The sequence below is a fragment of the Apodemus sylvaticus genome, chromosome 19, assembly GCF_947179515.1.
Source record: "Apodemus sylvaticus chromosome 19, mApoSyl1.1, whole genome shotgun sequence".
NCBI classification, from domain to species: domain Eukaryota; kingdom Metazoa; phylum Chordata; class Mammalia; order Rodentia; family Muridae; genus Apodemus; species Apodemus sylvaticus.
In genome coordinates this window covers 7,893,391-7,907,657 of record NC_067490.1, presented here as the reverse complement: position 1 = coordinate 7,907,657, position 14,267 = coordinate 7,893,391, and the positions used below count along the sequence as shown (strand labels likewise).

Genomic DNA, 14,267 nt, shown 5'->3' with positions numbered 1-14,267 from the left:
GTCTACTCCTCCCAGGCCCCCTCCCTTCCCCTCCAGATCCACCCCCTTTCTGTCTCATTGGAAAAGAATAGGCTCCAAAGAGATAGCTTTGTAGTGATTTTAATTAAGTTATGCCAAAAAGAAATACAGGATGAGGAGCAGGAAAAGAAGAGAAAGAAAGGGGGGAAGAAGGAAGAGCAGAGAAAATTTGCCAAAGCAAAACTGCTGATAGAGTTCCTAATATAAAGAGCTCAATAACTGTAAATAATTCGCGTATCTGATTTTTCCCACTTAGGTAAATGCAGCGTATTGTTTCCTTAACACATATAGAGATTTAAGAAGAGTTTGTGTCCAGTGGGGGTTGATTTATGTCATCCTTTGTTGTAAAGCCATCACTGCTAGTGAATAATGTCTGTAGACATAATCTACTCACGGGCTTTATGTGGAGTTTATTGGGGAAAAGAAGGGGAACCCCTCAACATCCCATCCACTGTCAGTAGTTTATTCTAATAAAAAAGATGAGAATATTGAAAATACAGTATGTGCATTTTCCCAGCACTCATTTTTAGCTCTGGAGACATGCTTTGTCTTACAACCAAGAGGAAGAGGCACAGAGAGACAGGCATTGTCTTCCGATAGGCTCTGGAGGACTGAGAACACGGCCTAAGGGCAATGGGGAGATGGGATGTAGAATCCTCTGGAGGCCCTCTGGGGCAGCTGGTGGCTGGTTTACTACTGAACGTGAGGGCACGGTGGTAGAGAGGAGGATTCTTGGCTCCATCTGTCTATAAGCATCCCTCTTTCATGATCCCCAGCCTTGCCGTGCCCATTGTAAACAAAACGTACTCCTCAGATGGGGAGATGGTTCAGGGATAGCACTTCTTGCTCTTGCAGAGGTCTGGAGTTTGGTTCCCAAAACACACACACACATACACACCTCTACAACTCCAGCTCCAGGGCATCTGACATCCTCTTCTGGCCTCCACGGGTACCCACACTGACATAGCCAAACACATTTGCATAATTAAAAAACAAAGTGCCTGTTTGTTTGTTTTTTTATAACAGAAAGCACAATGAAATACATAGTCATGCATTTTAACCCCAAACTGACTTACTCGGGCAAAGCAGTTAAGCAGCCGTTTATCGAAGTCGTCTGTCACTCTGCCGCCGTACTGCACCTCTCCGATCATGTAACGAACCGTACTCCACGACACGCCCTGCATTGGAAACAAGGTGGGGGTCTCCATGGGGAAAGTTCTGGAAAAGGGAGTGCCAGCTGGGCTGTTATCCCAGTTAGCATTGGCTGCCAACATGACCCAGGCTGGAAGCACCCGAGGGTAAAGGTCTCGGCTGAGTATGTCTTTATCAGGTTGGTGGGAGGGCATTTCGGTGAGGGCCCGCTGTAGGCGGCGCTATTCCCTACGCAGGGGTCCCTAGGCTGCGTGAGGAAGGCAGTTAAGCATGAGCCTGCGAGGGAGCCAGCAAACAGGGTTTTGCCACAGACCCTGCTTCCGGTTCCTGCCCTGACTTCCCTCAGTGACAGACAGCGACTTGGAAGTGAGAGCTGGGTAAACTTGGCTCCCTAAGTTGCTTTCCACAAGCGTTTTTGTTTGTCCCAGCAGCCGGATGAAACTCGGATAAGCCGCGTGAAAAATTACTCTCTATCTCACAGGAATAACTCACTACCATGAGGCTGGAACCGCTCCGGTTCGTCCACCAAAGTAAAAAATCTACAGTATTAAGTGTCGGTGGATAAGTTGGCTATGGGCTGTGTCAGAAAAAACAAAACAAAAACAAAACACCAAGATAGTATTTTTCTCTCTGTGATTGTAATCACCTGTAATTCCCGTTACAGTAAATGCCACACTGTTGCAGAGGGGAGGGAAGTGCTGCCTAATGACAGAGAGGCAGAAATCTAGCAAGTGGGGGCGGGGTTAATGGTCCTTCCTAGCAGTAGATTTTCCCAGATTTGGTAAGAGAACAAATAGGAAGGAATTTATTCCCGAGACTTTGCCACAATGCAATCCTGCCCTGTCTCATTCTGTAAGCTAAACCCGCTTCAAAATAGCCATTAATTTCTTAGCAATCTTACACCAGCAATATAATTCTACTATTCATAGCTATTTACAAAACCAGTATTTGGAGTAAAATTAAAGTGGGGATGCTCACGGATGTCTGATTCTTATTATTACTTACTTATTGGTTAAACTTTATTTTTTCAGCTTTCAAAGCAACCACCTCAAGGCACCTATTATTTGTATATACTGACGTGATAAATGGCTGCAGAATATGAACCCATACGATATAATTTTTCATCATACTGCCAACAGTTTTAATTTACTATCCTTTAGTCATTTTAGGAAGAAAATGATTGGTTCTAGACTTCTGCCCACCCCAGGTGAACATTCATCATGGCTTACCAGAACCTTACCACTACCACGGTGTCTACAGTAATCTGGAAGGCCTACTATGGGTGGGAACAGAGGGACAGGGTAGTCTCCACTGAGCCCCTATTCTGCACTGTGCACTGAGTTTGTCTGTGCCTTGCAGATGCTATGACTACTTTATGGAAGAGGAAACTGGTCCCAAGGCTCATTGACTGGCTGGGAAAAGCGGATTTCCCTTTACGGCCTGTGAGTGGAGAGACAACTGGGTCTGCACTCCCAGGGCTGTGTCCACCATTTACATGGGCATAATGATAACACCTTCTATGTCATCCTCACGGTGGTGGAGGCTCTGCATACCTAAGCACCTTGGAGATTGGGAAGTCTACACCGTGGTGATTAGTAACCTTTTCTAGAGGTGACTCCCAGGGCCGACGTGTGGCTCAATGGTAGAGAACTTGTTTAGCATGTGCAAGGCTGTAAGTTCAATTCCAAGTACTACCAACAAATATGTTTTAGTTGCTATTTGTATGCTGAATTTAGCAATTAAATAATGAGCTAGGATCTCGGGGATCAGCATGTAAAAACACATGGAACCCAAACCTAAAGACCTGAGTGCCAACCCCAAGACCCACAAGCTAAAAAGAGGGGGCCAGTTCTTGAAAGTTGTTCTCCGGCTGCCTATGTGAGCCACAGTGCATTGAATGCCTGCACTCACATGCATGCATCACAGACACATATGCATACATGTACACATACACTAAACTTAAATGTAATTTTTTTTAAAAAAAAAAAGGCCTTCATGGTTGAAAATGCATTTCAGAAATAGCACTTTTTTGAGCATATGTGAAGCCCTAGGTTCAGTCTCTAACACTACACACACACACACACACACACACACACACACACACACACGTAGAGGAGTAGGAGGCTGGAGAGAACTCAAGCCTTGATGCTCTTGCAGAAGATGAGAGTTGGTTCCCAGCACCTACATGGTAGCTCAACCAAATCTAGGAGATCTGACGCCCTCTTCTGGCATCTCACGGTACTGCATGCACATGGTATCCTACACACACTCAGGTACACACATGCATAAGTAAATACATAGAAATCTTTTTTTCAAGTGGAAGGATGAGACTTAAGACAAAAGTGAACTGCCTCATTGGCTAGCAGACGCTGTCTCTCTTTTAAGGAATGGAAGGAGATCAAAGAAGGTAACTCTGACTGACATTATCTCACTTCTCATGGGGCCCTGTGGTACTGAGGGGTGGCATTAGAGGTGTGATTGTGTTTTGTAGCACAGTTTCATGCTTATACTGACACACACCTTTGGGGGAGGGGAGCAAACTGTGAGTGTGTCGGTTAGGGGTGGAGAAAGAGAGAATATAGCCACTGATTAGAATACCTGTCCCTTGGAAAGAGGTTCCCAGGGAGACCTCAGCTGGCTCCCTCCACGCCACAGGCTGTAACAAAAAACTAGAGAGCACACAAACAAATAAACCCTCCCACAATCCCACTCACCTTTTTAATATCACACTCGTCGAGGTGGTTCTGAATGAACTGAACGCTGGCCGAGAAGTCGGCGGAATTGAATTCATAGGGAATATTCCATCCCAAGGGTCCAAATTTTCGTCGCTCCTAAAAAGCAGCAAAGAGAGTCAGGGTCAAGTGTGATTTAGACACTGGGTGGAGCTGGATCCTTGTTTGTGGAGAGGGAAGGTCATACTTGGTTGGTGATTAGGGCATGCTAGGCAAGTGTTGTATTGCCAAACTGCATCTCCTGCCAATTCCTCTGCTACTGCTACTGCAGTAACATTTAGTAAAAATAAAGGCTTCGTTATTGAGTGCAAAGAACAATAGAGAGTCAGTGAGATGGGTCGGTGGGTCAGTGGGTGAAGGTGATTGTCACATGCCTGATGACCTGAGTTCCATTCTACTGCAGCATTTGTACTCATCTGAGCTTGTGTGTGTGTGTGTGTGTGTGTGTGTGTGTTTACACACATGTGCACACGTGCGCGCACACGCACACACATACAAAAAATAAAAATACTTAATATAATTTTTTTTAAAAAATCAAAGAACAATGTATAGTTGGACAAGGCAGTGCAGGTCAACAATCCCCATACTTGGGAAGCTACAACAGGAGGATTGTGACTTCAGAGTACTGAGCTACATGGCAGGACCCTGTCTCAAAACACCAAACACAAATAGTATACACAGTCTGAGATAGATTAACTAATAAATATTATTTAATGACTACAGCTAATGGTTTACAAACAAATTTCCAAATATTTGTCAAGTTGGGGTTACTGTTTTTTTTTTAAGTCTAATAGATTGTCATGGTGACACAGCCTATAGGATTATAGATCCTCACCAGGAAGATCAGAAATTCAAAGTCATTCTCAGCTACATAGTGAGTTCAAGGGCAGCCTGGGCTACCTGAGACCTGTCTCAAACAGACAAAGCTGTCTAGGTCTCCATTGGCAACTCCTACAGAAACTACAGGAGATTAACGAACGCCTGTTGGATGTGTCGTTATGAAGGTTTGAAAAGTCACGTGTAAGTTCTTCATCTTCCAAGCTGAAGAACTTGAGCGTTCACAAACTCGACCCCCTGCTAGTTTTACTCTATAATTTTTCCATCTCGGGTTTTGAAAACTAAGAATTTTTTTATTGTATGCATGACGCATCTGTCTGTAAAATTCTCATGCCGCCCTCACACGGCTGTCACTGCTGAACTGAGCAAGACCCGGAAGACACCTGTTCAAAGTTGCTCAATTGCCTGTGAATAATTGGACTGGACTCAGTTCAAAGGATGGAGCTGCTTTGATATTCTGGGGACTATTGTGATTCTCTCTGTGTCTGTGTTCGTGTGGATGTGGGCACATGTGTGGAGGGAGACGATGACCTTAAGTACTGTCCTCAGGATGGCTGTCTACCTCCTTCAAGCCAGGTCTCTCCTTGACCTGGAGATCACCAATTAGGCTAGACTGGCTAATAGGACTGGCTGACTGGCAAGCCCCACTCTTGTCTCTGCCTCCCCAGTTTTGAGATTGCAAGCACACGCCCCCATGCCTAGAGTTTTAATGTGGGTCCTAGAAATCAAACTCAGATTTTTAAACTTGCAAAATAAATACTTTACTGAATACCTCCACCCCCAGAGCCCTGGAGACCATTTGAAAGCATATAAGTGCTGGCTGTAATATCTCCAAGCCCTGGGAACCCAGAAAGTCATAAAGATGAGTCCAGTTACTGTGCTGCCCGCTGTTCCTGCCTAGAACATGGGAAATTCTAAGGAGGACCTTGTATGAGCTCAAGAACCCCAATCCTAGGGTCTAGATTCAGAATCTGCATGGACAGCAATTCTGCTTCTCTGAACACATACTATTCTTTCTTTCCTCTGCCTTCTCCAACACAGGAGTGAGCATGTGTGCGCGTGTGTGCGCGCGTGCGTGCGTGCGTGCGTGCGCGCGCGCGCGCGCGCGCACACACACACACACACACACACACACACACACACAGGAATGCACACACATGCACATACACACATATGTATGCAAATGCATACACGCACACTTAGACACACACACAGGAATGCACACACATGCACATACACACATATGTATGCACATGCATACACACACACTTAGACACACACAGAGAGAGAGAGAGAGAGAGAAGCCTTCATAAGCCATTTCTTCTTACTGTTGCTGTTCCTAACCTCACCTTCACAGTCCCACCTTTTAAAGAAACATATTAGCTAGGATAAAATCATGGACAAGTCATAGTAGAAAGTCTATGAAAGCAAGATGGTTTTAATCACTGAATTTCATGGTATGCTTTTAAAATATTAACGGAACCATTAGCTTTAATCTGGATCCAGTTGTTCCAACCCCAGGGCAATACGGTAGCCTCAGGGTGAAGGGTAGAAAACAAAGAATAAGGTTTAAAGCCCTCTCAAAAATGTGAAGGTGCTTCCAGTACATCTTGATCTGCACCTCTTGGGTTAGGTTGTTGGAAGCTATTGTGACTCTTATCCCCGTCGCTTAGCTAATTGACTAAAGGACAATGAGAACAAGAAAAAGAGTTTCTACAGAGCAAAGAGAAACCATCGGCAAAATGAACAGACGGCCTGCAGAATGGGGGGAAGCTTTTGCCAGCTCTACTTAAGACGGGGGTTAGTATATAGAATATATAAAGAATTGCCAGTTAATAAATGAGACGGTTAAACAGATCTCAGAAGAAGAAACACACATGGCTAATACATATTTTAGAAGAGCTCAACACCCCTAACCACCAGTGAGATACAAAGTAAAACGGCTTTGAGATTCACTCCATCACCCTTCCCAGATCAGAGTGGCGATCGTCAAGAACCATCAAGAAAATAAACAGCAAAAGCTAGTGAGGGTGTGGGGAAGGAACTGGTGCTTGCTGCCAGTGGCGGTATAAATTAGTGAAGCCACCACGGAAACCAGCCTAGAGGGTCCTTAAAGAAATTACAGATAGAACTGCCATCTGACCCACCACCTCAAGGAGTCTCCATCCCACCACAGAGATACCTGCACATCCATGGTTATTGCTGCTCTCCTCAGAATAGCTAGTAAGTGGAGCCAGCACAGATGTCCATCAGCAGATGTGTGGACAGCAGGAAACGCCACATACACACACACAACTGAAGAGGAGGGGCAGGGAACCAGGGAAGAAGTAGGGAGACTGCCTTAGTTAGGGTTTGACTGCTGTGAACAGACACCATGACTGAGGCAACTCTTATAAAGGACACCATTTAACTGGGGCTGGCTTACAGGCTCAGAGGCTCAGTGCATTATCATCAAGGAGGGAACATGGCAGCATCCAGGCAGGCATGGGGCAGGAGGGGCTGAGAGAGAGGTCTACATCTTCATCTGAAGGCTGATGGTGAAAGACTGGGTCCCACGCAGCTAGGGTGAGGGTCTTAAGCCCACGCCCACAGTGGCACACCCACTCCAACAAGGCCATGCCTCCTAACAGTGCCATTCCCTGGGCCAAGCATACACAAACCATCACAGAGACTCAACCCAAAATTTATTTGAAGAATGCCATAAGGAAACCCAATACTTGGTATGATAATTAGAAAGATTGGAAAATAAAAAGCTGACTGGACAATTAATTCTAGGAATGTGGACTGAGTTTACAAACTTCTTCCTGCAGCTTATACTAGGAAGATATGCACACATGAGAGTTTCCAAGCACCGTGTTCCAACTTGTCTACAGAGAATGTGACAGGACGGAGGGTATGGTGTTAAGAGAGGGCAAGCTCTTGTCTCTCCTCCTGTGTGTTTCTCCTGATGGCTTCCAGACTCTGCATTTATGTTTCCTTCGTGTCTTCATCTGGCTTCTGTTGCTGTGATAAACACCATGACCAGAAGCAACTGAAGGGAGGAAAGGGTTTATTTGGTTTGTAGACTATAGTCTACCATCAAGGAGAGCCACAGCAGGGACCTGGGGGGCAGGAACCTCGAGGCAGAAATTGTAGTTGAGACCATGGAGGGCCGCTTCTTACTGGCTTGCTTCCAGGTTCCCTCTCAGCTAATTTTCTTATACAACTCAGGCCACCTGCCTAAGAGTGGTTCCGCACCTAGTGGAACCTACACCGCCCAGCAATCAAGACAATGCCCCACAGGTGCACCAAAGGCCACTCTGATGGAGACAACTCTTCTGTTGAGGTTTCCTCTTCCCATGTATATCAAGTTGACAGCCAAACTAACCAAGATAGTTGGTTTATCTTCTTGCCTCCTGTTGAAATATTTGGTTCTCTAACTGGATTTGGAAGCTTGGCAGTGAAGGACGGGTCTTCCATCTTTGTCTTCATGTGGTCAAGCCATGCTGGTCAGTCAGTATCCTAATGGAGGAACTCCCGACCCTCAGTGAGGTTGATTCCAAGGCTGACTCGGAATTTTGAAATTCCCGAGTAGATCTCAGAGACACTGAAGTTGTTCCGGCAGCAAGGGTGAGGTGGAGCCTTTCAGATATCCACTTGAAAATAGTCACCGGGGTTTCTTCCACCAGGTAATCTTCAAACTGCTGAGTGTAAGACACTTAGTGAAATGGAACTATTTCCTGTTTTTGCAAACCAAAAATAAATAAATAGAAATAAAATCAGAATCTACAGTGAGTTTTACCTAAGCATTTGACTTAATTTTGAAATTCAGGGTTCAATTAGATGATGTGTGCGTGTGCGTGTGCGTGTGTGTGATGAGGTTTAAGTCTTTCTTTGCAATTGCTGGAGATACTCGATCTGGTTCCATGGAAACACTTCCATTTATATGCGCAGAACGACGACAACCCAGCCGTTCCTTAGAATGAGAGCTTCGGAAATTGCCCCGGTGCTGAAAGCTGCCTCCAAACAAGTCGCTTCAGATCCATTCTCACTTAAAGCATTCTGTTAACTTGACTCACTGGAGGAAAGGCAGAAGAGTTCATCCTGGGGGTGGGGGAAATATATTTTTTAAAGGAGGCAAAATCTTGGTGGATGCTTTTTTTTTCCCCCGTCCACACAAAATCATTTCGAGTCCTTGTGTCCATCTGATGTGCAAGTATCCACCCTCCCGCTGATCTCTCTAAATGGCAATAAAGGAGAAAGGAGAATCAGGCCCTGAGAGACAGCTCAGCAGATGGACATCCTCTCGAAAGCCTCAATGAGTTAAATTGATGCCTGAGAGCCGCACCACCAGTGGGAAGAGGGAACTGACTCCCCAAAGCTGTTCTCGGGCCACCAAAGCTCTGTCGCGTGCCCCCCAAAATAGACAAAAATGTAATTTAAAAGCTTCAAAAAAAGAAAAAAGAACCAAAATTAAAAAATAAAATAAAGAGGGCTGGAGAGATGGCTCAGTCATTAAGAGCACTGGCTGCTCTTCCAGAGGTCCTGAGCTCAAATCCCAGCAACCACATGGTGGCTCACAACCGTCCGTAATGAGAGCTGATGCCCTCTTCTGGTGTGTCTGAAGACAAACAGCTACAGTGTGCTTATATACATAAAATAAATTATTTAAAAGAATAAAAATAAATAAAATAAAGAACAAACAGTCATACATGGCATTCATGAATAAAATAAAACAAAATAAAATGAAATAAAATAAAATAAAATACCAAGCAGGGCCTGGGAGCTCACTTGGAAGCTTGGATGCAGGAGATGTTGAGGCTATATAGAACACTGGATCTCTTCAGTCCAAGTAGTATTTTGGAAGCTCTGACATAAAGTCTTGTTAGTACAACAGAAAAACATTAGAATATATAGAATACACGTATTCTCAAGAAGTTTACATCTACTCAAGAAAATAAAACAATGTGACAGAAAACAAAACAAAGCAAAACAAAACCAGACTCCCAACCCAAGGTTTCTGGTTCACAGGGAAAACAAGGTTGTTCTGTGAAAACAGGTGTGAGGCCTTTGGGTTTGGCGAAGGGGTGCAGAAAACACAGAAGCACAGAGTCTGTAGAGGAGACAGCAGGCAGAAGGTCCCACAGCAGTAGAGGGGATGAACTGTAGACGTGAGGGTTCTTTGCAGAGCCAGTTGTGTTGGATCAGGTGTTTCACTGTGGCAAACACATGAAGGAGTTTTCCTGAAGCGGACACAGGTGAAGGACTGAGGCATCTTCGTGAAGGAACGTTTAGCTGAAGCAGACATAGGTGGAAGGATGCTCTGCTACAGCAAGCACGTGAAAGGACGTGTGATGAAGGATTCTTTGCTAACAACACCAGTGTATTGGTTCGCCTTACACTGTGTAGATGAGCTGCGTTTGTGGGGACTCCATAGAGAGAAACGCACCCAAACACTTGTGGTGGTGTGCTGCAGTTTCCTGCTGCTCCTGCTGACTCGGGCTGATTGGCAGAGTGATGTCAGCTTAGTCAGATGCACCTGCTGAGGCAAGGCACATGGAGGACACGTGGTGTTTGGAGGGTATAAACGGGACTCCACAGAGTGACGGGGACAGAGCTTGGCTTGCTGGAACAGCTAGTTGTACACCGCTTGTGGGCCTCACATCTTTGGTGATCGCTTCCCTGAGAGCGGCACAGCCTAGAATGTCTCCTGGTGTTCCTGTCGGTCCCTCCTGCTGATTCGTGCCATGGCTGAGGCCTGGCTGTTTCTGCTAGGTCATGTCACCACTGTTGCTAACCCGACTGGACTGCTGGTATATCTGTAAATTGTTTGCAAGTGCTGACCTGTGAACTGAACTGCTGATTTCCAGATAACACAGATGGGAGTTGCTCAAAGAACCTTTCTAAACAGGTCCATTACCCCCAACTCCCCTACCCGTATCCTTTCTTTCCCACTACCTCTGCTGGATGGTGGGCTGCCAGGGCTGGTAAAGCATTTAAGAACCGTCATTAAAAATAAAGTTTGAAAATAAATTAAAGTCACAAGGGTGAGCTTCAGAAGCAGCAGGGACCCAGGCTCACTTTCTTCAGGATTCATTGCTGTTGTAGAAAGTTAAATTTAACCTCAATTCGGGACTTCTACTCTGTTTTTTGATCATTCAGTTCCTGGATAAAAGACATGCAACTTTTATTATTATAATAAACCTTAATCAGCACTAGAGCTGGGCAGGTATCTACCCTCTAAGCCATTAGAATCCATTTCCCCATCAATAACCCCAGACTATAACTTGCCCGGTTCCACCGGGGCTGCTCTCAGCTCCCATTGGCCAGCCCTCCTAGTCATGTTGTCATGACTCACCTACCCCATGGTGACTTTCTCCTCTCTCCACCTTCTTCCCACTTTGTTGTTCTCCTCAGACCCGGAACCTGGGAACTCCAAGCCTGAGATAGCCCTGCCTATCTCAATTCTGCCCAGCTGTACACTGTGGGCATCTTTGTTCACCAATCAAGGATAACTTGGAGAGCAAGGTCACCAAGCATCACTTAAGTCTACATCCTTGGGGGCCACTCTTCAGCCTTATACACATCAAAAGACCTCAACAGGTTATCGACAGCTTTTGAACACAAAGCTCCCTCCACTCAAAGAGATTGGAAAGCCGGTCTTGTGATGATTTTAGGAGGGCCACAGTGCTCCCTACACCATTTGAATAATCTAGTCCTTCTTCCCCTGTGTGTGTGTGTGTGTGTGTGTGTGTGTGTGTGTGTGCATAGAAGCCAGAGCTGGGTGTCTTCCTGTATCACTGTCAATATTAGTTTTTTTTGAGACGGGGTCTCTCAATGAACCTGATCAGACTAGATGGCCTGACCAGCATTCCCCAGAGAAATGGTTGTCTCAGCTTCCCTGGCCAGCATGTGACAGGAGTTCTGGGAATCTCAACCCAAGCCCTCCTGCTTGAGTGGCAAGCACTTTGCAGAGTTCCCTTTGCCCCTGAGGAATACACAGTATGGAAACTACCAGTGAGGTATGGGAATATCCTGGAATGACTGGTGGGAATCTGCTCAGCGGAGACGTTTTAATGGCGTGGAAGCTGGCCCTGATCTCATGTGAGGCTCGGGTGCATGTCGCTGGTGGTAGTTAACTCTCACATTTAGTGAAACAGCAAAACAGGGTATACAATAAAATCAAAGGTACAAGCCGTGCTAGATGTTCCAAATGCAGTGTTAAGAGGTTAAAAGTCATGGGCAGAAAACATGAAGATGAGTGTGTGTGTGTATGTGTGTGTGTAAGAGAAACTCCAATTGTGTTGCTATAATTATCCAGAAATGTTTAAATAAGGCTCTTACAAGCATGCTTGCCAAAGCAGGAATTTTTATGTGCACTATTAAGTTTAGAAGGGGCTGTTTTGTCAAGACTTCAACTCGACAGAGCAAAGCACAGGGGGGAAGGGACACTTATTGATGGGTGGCACTTCCTGGGCCCTGGTAATATGACTGTGTTTATTCAATGTCTAAATTACTTGAAGGGCTGGGATTTAAAAAGAAATGTGCATTTACAACTACCACTGTAGGACTCTGGAGATCCCAGAATCCTTCACGGGCTTGTTATCCTGGGCCAAGAGTAGAATGACTTTAGCCTAGAAATACTAAAAACTCTATGGATAAACCACTAGAAAAGTCTCAAGTGTGGGCATGGATGATGAGGAGAGGGATTCTAAAACATGACCGAGTTATAGAAATGGCCGCAGACTCCTTACTTAAACGCAATGGCTACCATCATCCTTGATTTTTGTTGTGTATCGAAATCATATTGGAAACTCTTAAAAGGAAATCGAGTCTTCCCATCATCCTCCACACAAGGCCCCTTCTGCCCCCATGCCATTCCTTCTTTAACTCCCACCTCCGATTCCCCCAATCTGCCATTTCCCCAGAGGCTAACTTGAGCAGCCTGGCCAGGATCCTGGAACTGGCTGAGGACTGCCGCTTAGGGTGTTTGCTCTACCTAACTCCTGTTCAAAGCAGCACAAATTGCCATCAATTGGAGAAGGCAGGGGGAGATTACTGGACATTTTCCTGACCTTCCTATAGATGCTGGGAGAGTAGAAATGCAATTACTGGGTTTCAGAGTCGAGACTGTGGAAGATGTGTTAACAGAAATCTCAAAGGGAAGAGGTCAGTCGAGAGGCTTGGCGCACACCCCAGAACAATACAGCATTTAAGTACGGAGAACAGGGAGGCCAGAGAGCATCTCCTCTCTGCTACCAAACAGTCTGGGTTCCTGAAAACAGGTTTCCTCAGTTATCCAAGGGCGCTGCAGCAGGAGTAGCTTCTGTCGCAGAAACAGAAACTTCTGCCACCACCTGCTGCAACCTGACCTACCCGGCCAGTAAGTTCCTGAGGAGGTGAGGGGGCTGGGCAGTGTGTGTGGTGTGAGCAGCACCACTTCAGAGTTGCCCTGTGTCTGGACGCGAGCTCCCAAGGCCATGGCTGAAGCATCCTCCTTCCTTGGAGGAAGCCTGACCCCGCATGACTAACAAAATAAAACCACACACTCCGGCACTTTCCTACCCCAGAGAGCTGCCCCTCCCAGACACCCATGACTACCTCCAGGCCCTTCTCCCAGGAAAGGGAGGATGATCCTTCAGCTCTCTACAACACATGTGAGGACCGTGTCACACACTGTGCCCTTGAGCTGGCCAAGTTGATGCGTGGTGACAGATTGTGATTCAGAGAGAGAGAGAGAAAAAAGTGGAGAGAAGGCAGAGAGTTGGGGACCTCAACCCCAGCGTCTGCTGGGTGGGGCATAGTTAGGGGCCCCTCTGCACTGCAACTTGCAGTAATGGGGCATCAATCAACCCTTGTTCTTTATGTTAACCTCTGCAAAAACAAGCCTGCATGTTTGTAAAAGGGAGGTCTGTGTGCATGCGGGCATGTGTGTGCGTGCGCACATGCTGTGTTTTACTTTGGAGATGTATCCCACATCCTATGAAGTAAAATAAAGGCTTGGTCCCACTGTTGAGCACAGTGGGAGGCAGTGCAGCCCCTTAAGAGGTAGAGCCTAGTGAGAGCTGATCCCATGACTGGGGCGCATCAGGTTGGGGTACTGAGCTCACGCCCTCTTCCTGTATTCTGTGCCATGAGGTGGTTGGTGGTGCCTCACCGCTGCCTGAAAGCAATGGAGCTGAAAGGGACCATGGGAAACTTAAATCTCCAACCGTGGGAACCAAAGTAACCCTCTTCTCTTCAGAAGCTTGGGTATTTGTTAGAGAGGGGGAGACTTGACTAATTCAAAGTGTTCATGGGGAGCCCAACCAATTAACAAATCAGATGTTCAGCCCTTAGACCCATAATCAACCAGTCTCGGTCTGTCTGTCTGTCTGTCTGTCTGTCTATCTGTCTGTCAAAAAACACACCTGGGCATTTTTTAGGTCAGGGTCTCTCATTCAACGTGTCACCACCACTAGCTTGCCTGGCCAGGGAGCTCAGAGTCTCCCCTCCCTTCCCCTCCACTCTCACCCCTCCCACAGCACTGGGCTGGGGTTGCAGGCACAT

The 14,267-nt window shown here is 46.1% G+C and overlaps 1 protein-coding gene across 1 annotated transcript in view; it reads right to left on the bottom strand.

Annotated features, from left to right (window-relative positions):
- Positions 1-14,267, bottom strand: part of Dnah8 (dynein axonemal heavy chain 8) — a 238,386-nt gene that overhangs the window by 41,117 nt on the left and 183,002 nt on the right. Inside the window, exons 82-83 of the mRNA XM_052164217.1 lie at positions 3,885-4,001; positions 1,095-1,196 (exon numbers count right to left, since the gene is read on the bottom strand). Of these exons, the coding sequence (XP_052020177.1) occupies positions 1,095-1,196; positions 3,885-4,001 (219 nt within the window). The remainder of the gene's footprint in view (positions 1-1,094; positions 1,197-3,884; positions 4,002-14,267) is intronic.